Source organism: Nematolebias whitei, unplaced genomic scaffold, assembly GCF_014905685.2.
Source record: "Nematolebias whitei isolate Nwh7 unplaced genomic scaffold, NemWhi1 Nwh_scaf_113, whole genome shotgun sequence".
NCBI classification, from domain to species: domain Eukaryota; kingdom Metazoa; phylum Chordata; class Actinopteri; order Cyprinodontiformes; family Rivulidae; genus Nematolebias; species Nematolebias whitei.
This window is the reverse complement of record NW_023618658.1, coordinates 29538-42262: the sequence shown is the minus strand read 5'-3', so window position 1 is coordinate 42262 and position 12725 is coordinate 29538. Positions and strand designations below refer to the sequence as shown.

Sequence of the window (12725 nt, the reverse complement as noted above, 5' to 3'; positions counted from 1 at the left end):
TCTCTCCTATAAATCTCAGACTGGTGATGAACTGAGGCAACAGTTGTTGTATGCTCACGTTCTCCCATAAAGCTCACACTGGTGAAAAACTGAGGCAACAGTTGTTGTATCCTGACTCTCTCCTATAAATCTCAGACTGGTGAAAAACTGAGGCAACAGTTGTTGTATGCTCGGTCTCCCTTATCTCTGCTGCTGAAGCTTGTACTCCTTCAGAGTGGTCTCAGGTGTCTTGGTGATCTCTCTCATTGATCTTCTTCATCACAGTCTCTCAGTTTATGAGGACGTCCTGCTCTTCGTAGATTTACACATGTTCCATATTCCTTCCATTTCTTAATGACAGAATTAACAATTCTCTTGGGTTGTTTAGGTCCTTGGAAATCCTCTCATATCCATTCCCTGACTTGTACTTTCTATTAATCTCATTTATGCGGTCATTTTATTTACTGTACATATTTTAATTTATTTGATATTTCTTTGTCATTTATTCCTTTAACATTGAAAGAAGTTTATCTTAAAATTATTTAGTAAAAACGACAAATTAATGATGACTATAACCGATTTGTGACAATAAACTAAAACATTCAAGGGGGGTGAAAACTTTTTGTGGGGTCTTTGAATTCACTTTAGTAACTAAAGTAACATAGTTTGTTTTAACCTCCATCTTTCATTTGTTTTTTTAAGCGTCTTGGCATCATGAAGTAGATTTCATGCGGTTTTGATACATATGTTTTAATACCTCTGGTGTTTAATGAAATACTGTTTCCTCAGTTCCGACAGTGTTGTTCAATCTTTGGACAACTTCCTGCTGTTTGAAGTGATGTTGGACAAGGTTCTTTCTGCTTTGTTCTTTGCTGCTCATAAAGCTCTTCGCGTTACACATCACTGTATGAATGGTGCTTTATAAAGTGTCACAGCTCTGTCAGTTTTAAATTACACGGTAATTCCAGCAGATGTATTATTATAAAAAAGTAGGAAGTGGTACAGCTAGTTGCTGCTGTTCTTTCTGACTGTAAATCCCTACATTGTTCTGTCAGTAACCATGTATATATAGAAAACTGACGGCAGCCATTAGTTCGTCCATCTGATCAAAGTCAAACTATTTCTCTAAAGGGAAGTCACTCAAAGGGCTATCAACAACAGGTAAGATATTTACTATTCATAACCTTCCTCAGGACTCCCCGTCTAGCGAGCTGAACTCTCTCTTTAGTGGTCAAAGTGCTGAGTGAGTGCAAAACAACCAACAACAAGCTGTGAACTCAGGATTTTAGATTTTCTCCAGCGTTGAGCTGCAGCTGAACATTCACCGTCAGCTTTTAACGTTTTAGTTTTTTGTACCAAGTAACCATGAAGCTGCTCCAACCGGCGCCCAGTACTATTTTAAACAACGCTGCATTTAACTGATATCAGATCGGCTGAGATACTCGTATTTATTCCTTACGTTTGCAAGTTTTCAGAATTCTTTTTAGTTAGTTTATTGCTCTTCTATCAGCAAGTGTGTTTTACTTTAAATAAAGGGAGTTCTTGACATACAGGGGAGTACATGTACAAAAATCCTTTGTTTTGCTCGCTCTAAGGGGGACTGGATCGGACAGTTCATGGCTCTGTGGTAACAGCTTCTATTGGCTCCACCTGGGGTTCGGTCGGCGGCGTGGAGATGTCCTCGATCTGTTCAGAATCAGCTTCCGTCACGACCACAGCTACCTGAAGACACACAGAGCACCCAACGTCATCCTTACACAGACAGCCAGAGTTTAGAACCTTTCAGAAGTGGGGCTCTGTGGAAAAGTTACACAGAATGAGTATCTTGCCTGCTTTAGATAACTCTTTGAACCGACAGTTTAGATCAGTGATCCTCACTATTTTTGTCAAAAGAGCCATATTGACAGATCAAAGTCAAGGGGAGAGCCGCGACATCACCCCAAGTCACTCAAATAAACGAAAAAATGAAGAAAAAAGCAACACAGCCAGCACATTATCTGTTTAAACAAAATGTACCTTAGTGCTGAGATGAGCGGAAGCTGTGGTGCGTGTCCTTGACGTTCTTCATGTTGTATTTGAATTTGTTGTTGCAACCACGTGAGACATTCAAGATGGACATGGGTCAGTGGGTTTCTCTGTTTTTGCTTGAAAGTGTTCATGGTTGACTCACAGGTGTAAAAATTTCAGCTTTTAGCTATTACCCCAATCCCATGAAGAAAACACAAGTCAACAATAACAATGAACACCAAAGTCCATGTTCAACAGTGAATATGCTGTAATATGTGTACGGATGAAGATGCCCCCCTTCACATTTCCACCTGCCCCCTCATGTAACCATGCCTAGAACTGGCCCTGTAAGATGCTCCTACTTCCTTCACTGCAGATGACAGCAGGTGTGGAGACGCGCGTGGCCGGTGATCAGCTGATCCATCTGAGATTAACAGGTCATTTTTTACATCTTTTGACTTGTGGGTCAGCGGACGCGCACGGCCAGTGATCCGGTGATCCACCTGAAGCTTCAGACCTGCCTCCTCAGCAAGTAGATAAATACAATATTATTCGTAAAACCTCATCAAGCCCGAGCCGAGACAATTATTGCGCAATGCGCCAGCACGATTTAAAAACGTATTGGCTGTGCTGGCGTATTGTTGTAACCTGTCACGAGAGCCACTAGTAAAGCATGGCGAGCCACATGTGGCTCGGGAGCCGCACAATGAGTATCCCTGTTTAGAGAAAAAAAAGTTTTAACTCCATTAACTCGTATTAACTCTTCATGATGTTTCCACAGACCACCACCTCAACATGGTGAAAAATAAACCATTCTTCTCTAAGAACCAGCAGAAAGCGTCTAAATCGTTCTGTCAATCAGATTCACCTGTGCTCAGAAGTTTCCATCACCTCATCGTGTCGGGAACGTCGTCATACCTCGGTCTTTTAAATATTTATTTGAACTGTTCTTATTCCATGGTGGAATGGTTATACAAGCATTTAACAATCATGGTTTTAAAAACAAATTTTGGTTGCACAAGTTTCCATATATTGTGGATTATGGATTATTTTCTATAATTCATAAGGTCAAAATTAAGATGCTAAGGTAAGATGCTTCTGACGTTGTCCTGACTTGAGGAATGAGACATTTGTAGCTCATGTCTAGGAGTTAATCAGCTGATCAGGGTGTGACACCAGGAGTTTACAATACTGAACTCTTCCCAATAATCTAATTTTCTCAGACACTGAATTTTTAGTTTGTCATTATCTGTAAATCATAATCATCAAAAGTACAAGAAATAAAGGCTTGAAATATTTCACTCTGTGCAATGAGTCTATGTAATATGTGAGTTTTACTTTCTGAAATGACCGACAAGAACATTTGAAATTCTTCATAATATTCTAATTTATTGTTGAGATGCAGCTGTACATTCTCCAAAATCTTTTAATAAGCAGAACTGGAGATTCTTAAGTCTCTTAACTTGAAAACTTCCACTGGTCATGATTGACTGCAAATGGTAGTTTCTTTTAGCCAGCACTTATTGGACTGACCAGTACTCATTCAGATGTTCAGGAAAAACCCAAGGATCCCCAAGGCTCAGTCCTGCCATGACCTGAACACCAGTGTCCCTGTCCACACTGGAACCAGTTCTACATTGATACGGATTAAGAAGGCCACGAAAGAAGCTCCTGCTCCAAAAGAGACCTCTGATGGACAGTCCTAATGTCTTCTGGAGAAAAGTTTTATGGTCAGATGAGAGGCTTCCAAACCTAAAAACACTGAAACAACTGTCAGGCATGGTGGTGGCAGCATCATGCTGTAGTACTGATACATTTATTAAAGCTGATGGAATAATGAAGAAGGAGATCAACCTCATGATTCCTTAACGTCACCTCAGATCAGCAGGAGGCTAGCTGAACCAGTTGGGTGTTCTAACAGCAACTTAGTCCCAAACCCACCAGAACAGATCTCTGACTGGATGAAACCGACTAACATTAAGATCCAGAACTGGACGTTACAGTCAAAAAAATATTCAACCTGATAGAAAATTTGTGAACTAGGCTTAAAAGCAAGGACCACAACAGAAAATGACAAGGAAACCAACAGATTTACAACTGGAAGCCAGTTTCATAAGAAAAGTGGTTTGACTCCTGCTGGACTACAGAAACCTGCGGGCCCTGTCATTCCCTGATCTGTTACGGAACCGATCCGTAGTGTTGCTCATGCGCTAAAAGGAATACTTCCGGTTCGGATGGATCGCCGTTGAATATGCTAGATTAAGAAAAATGTACTGGTATAATTCAATTTATGAATAAGAACGTCTTAATTTACTTAGAAAAGTATGTGCTCCATCTCCGCCCATTTTCACGTAGCTAATTTACGCCACGTTAAAATCATTGACATATTTACGTCGAGATACGCAGCTTCACCACTGAGCGGCGCTGTTTTACCATGGAAGTAATTCCTTCTGTATCTTGCAGGGTTTTTCTCATTCAGTCCAGGCTGGCCAGGTCTAATGCGTCGCACATCATCTTAACCATTGATTTGTAACGGAAATACGAGTGGCGTAAATTAGCTGCATGAAGCTCGGTGGAGATAGAGAACGTACTTTTTAAAGTAAATTAAGGCAGATTTTATTCATAAACAACGGTGATCCGTGCGACCCGGAAGTACACTATGGATCGTGCTTCCGTAACAGATAGGAGAATGACAGCCCCTCATGTTTACTTTGACCCTGCATGGACTACAAAAACTTGCAGGCCCTTCTATTTGACCCCACATGGACTACAGAAACCTGCAGGCCCTTCTATTTGACCCCACATGGACTACAGAAACCTGCCCTGCTAGTCTTGTAGTACCTGAGAAGGCTCAGCTGCTGCCTGAGGTGTATGAACAGCTGGCACCGCTGGAGCAGATGGGGGTCGGGTCTGCGGGTAGACAGGCTTCTGGCTGGAAGCCTAAACAAAACACACACATGCACATTTGATAAGCAGCAGTTCTATTTAATAAACCTTTTGATGAGAACATTATAGTCTCAGAATCAGTGGAAGTTTGAGTGTGCACCTCCTGCATTTTGAGGAGGTTTGAGAGAAAAGCAAGAAACTGTTGACAATCTGAAAATGCCACTTCAGTCGTGTAAATTCCAGCTCGTTTTGACCCGTTTGAACTTCACGAGCTCTGAAGTGGTCTGGGGCTTCTCACTTGTTTCGCTAGAACCTCACTGTGGTCCAACAGAACATTCTCTACAGCCTTCGATGTCCTGCGGTCCAAAGTTATAGCACACCAGTGCAAGAATGGAGAAATGGCAAAAGACTTAGGATTTTTATTGAAGGTCTGGGAAAAGTGGAAATGATGACAGAAAACAAAGAATAATGACTGAACAGTAATCCGGCTGCATCGGTTCTTGTGTCCTGACACTAGAATAAAACCAAATCAACATTTTTACAGTTTCTATGGAAGTCTGTGTATTTGGCTGTATTTTTGGTTATTTGACCTTCTCAGAGGGGATAAAAACCTCACCTGGTTTCCCCCAGCAGCCAGAACACTGAGTCCAAACAACATGGCAGTGATGCAGATCAGCAGCTCGAGCACCAGGAAGATCACCAAAGTTCCCAGAATCCCGTCGATCAGCAGCTAACCCCGGGAAAACCAAGAGAACATGAGGTCAGAAACAACATGTGTTCTCTTCAGTGACCAAAGACTGCTCCAAAATAAATCTTTAAAATGGCTCAAAACATTTTTTTATATTGGTTAAAACATCGTTGCCTTCTAAATGCACTCAAAACAACAATGAAACATGATCTAAGGAATGATTTGGAGCAACAGTCACTTACTTTACACTTTTGCTCGATCAGCCCGGTGCATTTTCTGAAACAATGTTGCTGCAGTGGACAGTAAAGAGAGAAACAGGAAGTCTGCTTCACAACATGTACCACCAACCAGTCATCTACTACCAGACAGAAGAAAGCCTCAGAGGTCAGGGATGACAGCTGACCAGCCTTCATCCTCCACAACATTAAAGGACTGCTGACCAACAAGGAAATACACTCCCAGCTTAATCCCATTACATTTGTCCATTTAATGTTTTCTGCAGACTATTTTTGTTTTAAAGCATCATGGGATATTTCACTTAGCTGTAGCCCTGTACAGCTATTTTACTGGTACGCCAGAACTAGGCCTGTCACGGTAACTAATTTTGCTGAGCGATTAATTGTCTCAGAAATTATTGCGATAAACGATAATATTGTTTGAAATTTGACAACAACTGGTAAATTTTGTCAAATTTAAGAAGAAATGTTGGTGAATTTGTTTAGTGTGTAGTACCTGTTTTGACCACCGGATGGCAGTATAAGACTGGTTGAACCAAAGATGGATAGTGAGGGAACAAGAAGTGTGTCTCTTTAAGAAAAATAGGAGGGAGGCCTTGTGACATGGGCTGTCTCTCCTTCCTGTTTTTCTGGTTCTCAAAATGGCGGATGCTCGGTGTGGTTTGAGCTCTTTAGCATTTTTCACACAAAGCTTTTAATTAAAAAAAAATTAGTAAACAAGTTCTCAGCTTCTTTTTGCAGAGAAAAAACAACTTTTTACATGAAGGCACGGGTTTCAACTGTGAATTTTGGAGCGTCGATAAGACGGAGGTTTTTTCCTGAGGTTGGCCTGTTAGCTTAGCTGCTTTTAATGATCCAAAAACACAATTTTGGACGGTTAAAACAGATTTTAAAGAGAAAAAGAGGGGTCAGTGAAGAGCACCGGAGTTGAGCCTTTTGTCGTCCAGTGTCTTCAGTAGAAAGAGACACGAAGAAACGATAAAGCCGATAAATGAAAATGATGTTGGTAATTTTCATTTATCACGCGATTAATTGATTTATTGTTTACTGCCACAGGCCTAGCCAGAACTCACCATCCAAGAAAACATGTCTGCAGTCTGCCACAGCACAGCAAGAGCCTGAGGCCATGACGCTGAGTCCAGGGTATGGTGGAGGTGGTGTTTGGTTGTTGTTCAGCAGCAGGAAAATGGTTAGTGCTGGGGTCTGGTGGGGGCACGAGAGCTGGACTGCATAAGAACCAACACCTAAAGACACTGTGCTCCACCTTCCTTAAACTTAACCTCTCAACAAATTTCACATGTATCATTAAGTATGAGCTAAAATAACATTTTGGGGCTTTTCTAAACACTCAAAATCATATCGATAACTTATCAAAGCCTCAATTAACTGCATCTTAGAAAGGTGCCATGTGAACACATAATGGCATGTGAAAACGTCTGGATTACTTATACTTGGTACTGAGTAGCATTTCATGCTGAGTGATGGCATAAAAACATTGTAAATACAAATATGGGACATGCAAAGTAAATTTGAAGAATACCACAGTGTAAAGTTCTGTCCTGCAAACATTGTTTCAGTCTTGCACCAGGCAAGACTCTTGCATCTCCCAAAACAATGTATAATGGAAATCTAGATACTTTTAGCCACAGACTGACCAAGGAGTGTGACTGTACCAGTGTTTATCTGGTTGATGATCACGGGTTCAGCTCAGTGACAGAAAACTAGAGACAGAAACGTAGAGACCGTACCACTGCATGGAGCTCCAGTCTGCGGCAGTGTTCACAGTGGTACGAGTCCTGGCGGTAGGGCAGGTGTTTGGACATGAGGCCGAGGGCAGCGGTGGCAAACGCAGCACTGATGAGATGCAGCACCAGGACACATTTCACCTGCAAATGGAAAGAGGAATTCATATACAAATATGCTACCAACAAAGAACAGGAACAGTAGCAAGACAGAGGTGTTGCAGTTTTACACTTTGTGTGTCATTTGATGCTCAAGAGAACCATTCCTTTTTGTGGAACAATTTTCTTAAGAATCCATGCCTAACGTACTGCGCTAACCTCAGGCTAACAGGATCTGTTGGTACCAGTCTAATCCGTCATAGATTCATTCAACCTTTATTTATTCAGGTTAATCCCATTGAGCCTCAGGGACTCATTTACAAGAGAGACCTGATTTTAACAGAGTGATGATAGATAGATTTTCAAACTGAAACGGTTCAAGATGCTAACAGCTACAAAAACATCTATGACCAAAGTGGATCTCTGTCACTTTACTTTCTCTTTTGCAATTCCAAAACTCGCTGACAGGAAGTGTTTCCCATCGTTTTATCTGTCAGGTCCAACATCTGGCTTATGGTGTCATTTGGGGATATCCTGCTGTTGCATTTGAATTTCCCATCTGTGGGACAATAAAGGCTGTTTATATTCTATTCTATTCTATTCTATTCTATTTTTAAAAAGTCACTAACAACAACCTGAACATACACAAGAACCAAACACTAAACAGAACCAACAGGGAGAACCCACAAGGACACAGAACTTGAAAAAGTCCACCCACTTCTGTATCAAGATTACCCAGAAGGCCTTGCAACTCATAGTCTTTATATTCAAGTACAAGTAATTTAAACAATTCACGCTGAAATTTAAAAGTAACCCACAGAAATGACTGATTCTGTAAAAAATATATTTTTTTATCATGAAACAAAACCAAAGCACATGTGTTATAATGAAAACTGTCCGTGTAAACCCAAATGTGATGTATTTTAAAGCAATTACAATTTTTTTTGTAGATTTCTGAATTTACAGGTTGCAAATGAATGAATCACAATTCTTCACAGGGTCAACAAACAAACAAACAAAAAATGCCTTAAAATGCTTTCTCAAACGTTCAGAGCCCCCATGTTTTTGTCCCGCCCACTCCACATCAACATTATGATTGGTTAATTTTAATTTTTGTCAGTTATTATTATTGGGGGGCCCAGATGGCTCAGAGGTAGGGCAGCTGACCTGGGACCAGAAAGTCGTGGTTCGACTCTCAAACATTCCTACATGTTGTGGCATCTCTGAGCAAGACACCCAATTCCCAATCGCTCCCCGAGTGCCCAAGAGCCACCCACTGCCCCACATGGGCGCATCCCAGTTGTGATGGGTCAAACGCAGAGGACCAGTTTCATCATTACAATGACGACAACACATAACACATTATTATTATTATTAAACTCCTCCTACAGAGACTGAGCTCAGCCTTCTCTCCTGACAGTGAAGTCCTGACCAATGAGAAAAGAGCTTCAGACAAAAAAATAAAAATCTGACGGGATAACTTGATTTTCATCTGGTTTTCTTTTAATCTTGCTCAACTGCAAAGTATTTTATAGAAAATAAAATAAATTAGCAAAAAATTAGAAAAACCACACTGAAAATGTTTATTTAATATGAAATATATTATAAATTAAAATTTTTAATGTAACATTTCTAATGTGCTGAATTCTCGGACCATCTCTGAAGGCTTGAGGGCTCTCCACTGCCAGGATTGTGTAAAACCTAAGAAAGAGAAGCTGTCTCTTCAGGTTGGAACCACCACTGTAAAACTAAAACCAAACCAAGGAGAATCTACAGGTACAGGTATCACCTCAGAAACAGGTACCATGTCGCTCACTCACCCAAAACAGAGTAGGCCTCCTTCCACTGTGGACCAGTACCGAGCCAGACAAAGTCACCTGAAGGGTTTCAAGGACATGTAGTCAGACTGAGGACTCACAGTAAGATGGAGATTAAAAGAACACAGAAAAGGGCCAACATTAAATGGTACTGGATGTTGTAGCGCTGCTCAGACCCACCTGTATGACAACAACCAGAAAGAGGGCCACATCCCCGGTGAAGTGGACCTCATGCAGCTGGAGCACAGAGGCGCTCAGACAGAGGATCAAAGCCCCAATAACAATTTGGATTGCCTGGGGGGAACAGGAAGTGATCAGTTAATCAGTAAATCATGTGTGAGACATGTTTCCAGTTTGACAGACAACAGACCTCTGACGTTGACTCACCCTAATGACCAATGTTTCTTTTTCTCTTCAGTCCATGAATAAGAAAATGAAAAGTGTTTAGTTAAAGCAGGGGTGCCCAAACCCTTTCCCTGAGAGAGCCTAATTTAAAATGTATCAGAGGGCTGCGGGCCAAACGCAGTGATACATGAAATGCAAAGACTTCTTCAAGTAAAGTCCATTTATTTATTATACAGTTATTTAACCTTCAATTCTGTGTAAAGAACATCACAGAACAGGCTGTATTGGTGGTGGTGGGGGGTCTGGGGGGGGGGGGGTCGTCCCCCAGAGAATTTGGAATAAAATAGATGCCATTTCCTGCATTTTGGTGTATTTTACAAAGGTTTGTTGCAGTAGATTAACATGAAAAAAGTAAACTCTGTTATTATGGAAATCTCTGACTGCAAAGCTGCAGCTCTGCAGGTAAGGGGCGTTCACTTCAGGACAAATGATGTTGCTGACTGGTCCGTTGCTGACATGCTGGATTGATTGACAAGTGGCAGGACTTGTGCAAAAAAAAAAATCAAAGATTTTACTGGCCCGTTTGACTGTCGTCATTTATTCCATATTCATATTATGGTGAATCTAAGGTTTGAGAACTGTTTCCTTACAAAATCCTAATGATGTTTTATTTTTCAAAGGTGCTGAGTTTAAATTTAGGGGTGCTTGAGCAGCCCCAAAAAGAGGCTAAAATCACTACTTCATATTTATAATTTAGGCTATTTTTAAACGCTTTATGTGTGATTTATAATGGTATTAGTGCAGGATCAAAGGAAAATGTTTTTCAGTGGCAGGAAGCTGTAGGAAGTCAGTCAAAATAAAATTTACATTAGTAAAATTAAATAATTTAATGCACAAAATAGCCACTCCAGCTGTATAGTGCCATTAAGGTAGTCACAGGGCTGACTTTCCATTTAACATTAACATTAAAGTCCGAATGACTGAGTGTAAACACATTGACAATTAGAAGGAAATTTTAATATAGTAATGAGGACAGCTTGATGGGCCAACTCAAACGGCTTGGCGGGCCAACTTTGGCCCGCGGGCCCCACTTTGGGCACCCCTGAGTTAATGTAAGCCTACAAGATTCAGAACCTGGGTAAAACATTTGTAGTATAGCCTCAAGATCCATTCACCTTTCTGTCAGTGGTCTTTAAAACTCTTCAGAATGATCCTCAGGTTTTATATCTCTGTTGAGTCCTCTTGTGGATCCCCTTCTTTCAGCACGGACCGTCTGCCTCCATCTTGCCTTATCCCAGCATCCTCCTCTACCAACCCAACCCCCTGCAAACCCCCTTTCACAGCATCCACGACCCTCTTCTGTAGTCTTCCCCTTTTCCTTCTCCCGGGTCACTCCATTGCACATGTCCAGACCATCTCAGCCTTGTCTCACTAACTTTGTCTCCAAACTGAGCTGTCCCTCATTTCTAACCCTGTCCAGTTTGGTCCCTCCCAATAAAAACCTTACAGCAAGTTGACCATCTTGTAATCTTCCCCTTCACCTTTGCAGCTATCCTTCTGTCACAAACCACCCCTGACTCTCGTGTCCATCCATTCCACCCCAGCTTCATCAGCAACATCATGTCTGGAGAGCTCTTTCTTCTTCTTCTTCCTCGTTTGTTTTGGACACTCGGGTGAAGAGAGGAGCTGAGCTGTCATCTGATCACCATCTGGTAGTGAGTTGGATTAAAATGGCGAGGGAAGATGCCGGACAGAACTGGTAGACCCAAACGTGTCTGCTGGGAATGCCTGGCAGAAGAACCCGTCAGAAAGATCTTCAACTCACTCCTCTGGGAGAGCTTTAACTGCATCCCAACTGAGGTGGGGGACATTGAGTCCACATGGGCCATGTTCCACACCTCAGTTGTTGACGTGGCTGCTTTCAGCTGTGGCCGCAAGTTGTCTGTGATTCTCGCAGTAGCCATCCATGAACTCGGTGGTGGACATCCCAGAGATGTCAGAGAAAGAGAACAATGTGTAGAACTCACTGAGCCCATTGTAAGATTAGTTTTGATGAATTAAACCAAATCAGGACAGATGTGTAAAACTGAAACCTTTAATCATTGTGGTCTAAAAATATTTATTGCTTTTCTTTCAATCAGTAGGGACTTCTGGAACATTTACACTTGAGTCTAAGATGTTAGCTGATGTTTAGTTGATAAACGTTTTGTGCTCACCCCCAGAGTTTTGGGCTCCATCTTGAGGTGGGACTGCAGTTGGCCAACAGACAGGGTCCCAGCTGCCGGCGCCGGATCTTTGTCATTGTGAGCCATCTTAAAGCTGAGAGAAGCAGCAGCGGTCAAAGACCATTGACCAGGACAGGAGAGATCATAGAAAAGAAGGACAATCTTGGTAAAATGATCAAACAGTAAAATGGTAAAGGATTGTACTTATGTAGCACCTTTTTCTTATCAAGATACTCAAAGCTATTTATAACACCATCTGTGTCCTCATTTACCCATTCATACAGCACTCTACTAGATCTCTACAAACAATAATCAGAGATTTATCACATTCATGCACTGATGGGACATCCTTCAGAGGCGAGGAAAGGTTCAGTGTCTTGCCAAGGGACATTTCAACATGTGACTGCTGGTGGAATCGGACCCCCAACTCTCACAATGGAGGAAGATACTCTAACCACTCAGCCACAGTTGCCCCAAAACCAGTACCGGACAGAATTTTGGACTAACCACCTACACAGTCAAACAGAACAAAACTTTAAAGGGTTCTTTATCTTCAGGCAGTTTTGTAAATATACAAAATTCTTGTATTGTCTTGTATCTTGTATTGTCAGAAATTTATGTGACACATAAAATATATTTTTTAATAAGTCTGGAATATATATATATATATATATGTATATGTATACATATATATATATATA

General features: G+C 41.3%; 1 protein-coding gene across 1 annotated transcript; it reads right to left on the bottom strand.

The window, feature by feature from the left end:
* Positions 1-1333: 1333 nt before the first annotated feature.
* Positions 1334-12111, bottom strand: LOC119429216. Its single transcript, XM_037696890.1, has 8 exons — positions 12016-12111; positions 9635-9748; positions 9458-9514; positions 7545-7682; positions 5803-5850; positions 5489-5602; positions 4828-4926; positions 1334-1701 (listed from the first exon to the last, which is right to left on the bottom strand). The coding sequence occupies exons 1-8, from the start codon at positions 12109-12111 to the stop codon at positions 1594-1596; spliced, it is 774 nt and encodes a 257-aa protein (XP_037552818.1). The 3' UTR covers positions 1334-1593.
* Positions 12112-12725: the final 614 nt, after the last annotated feature.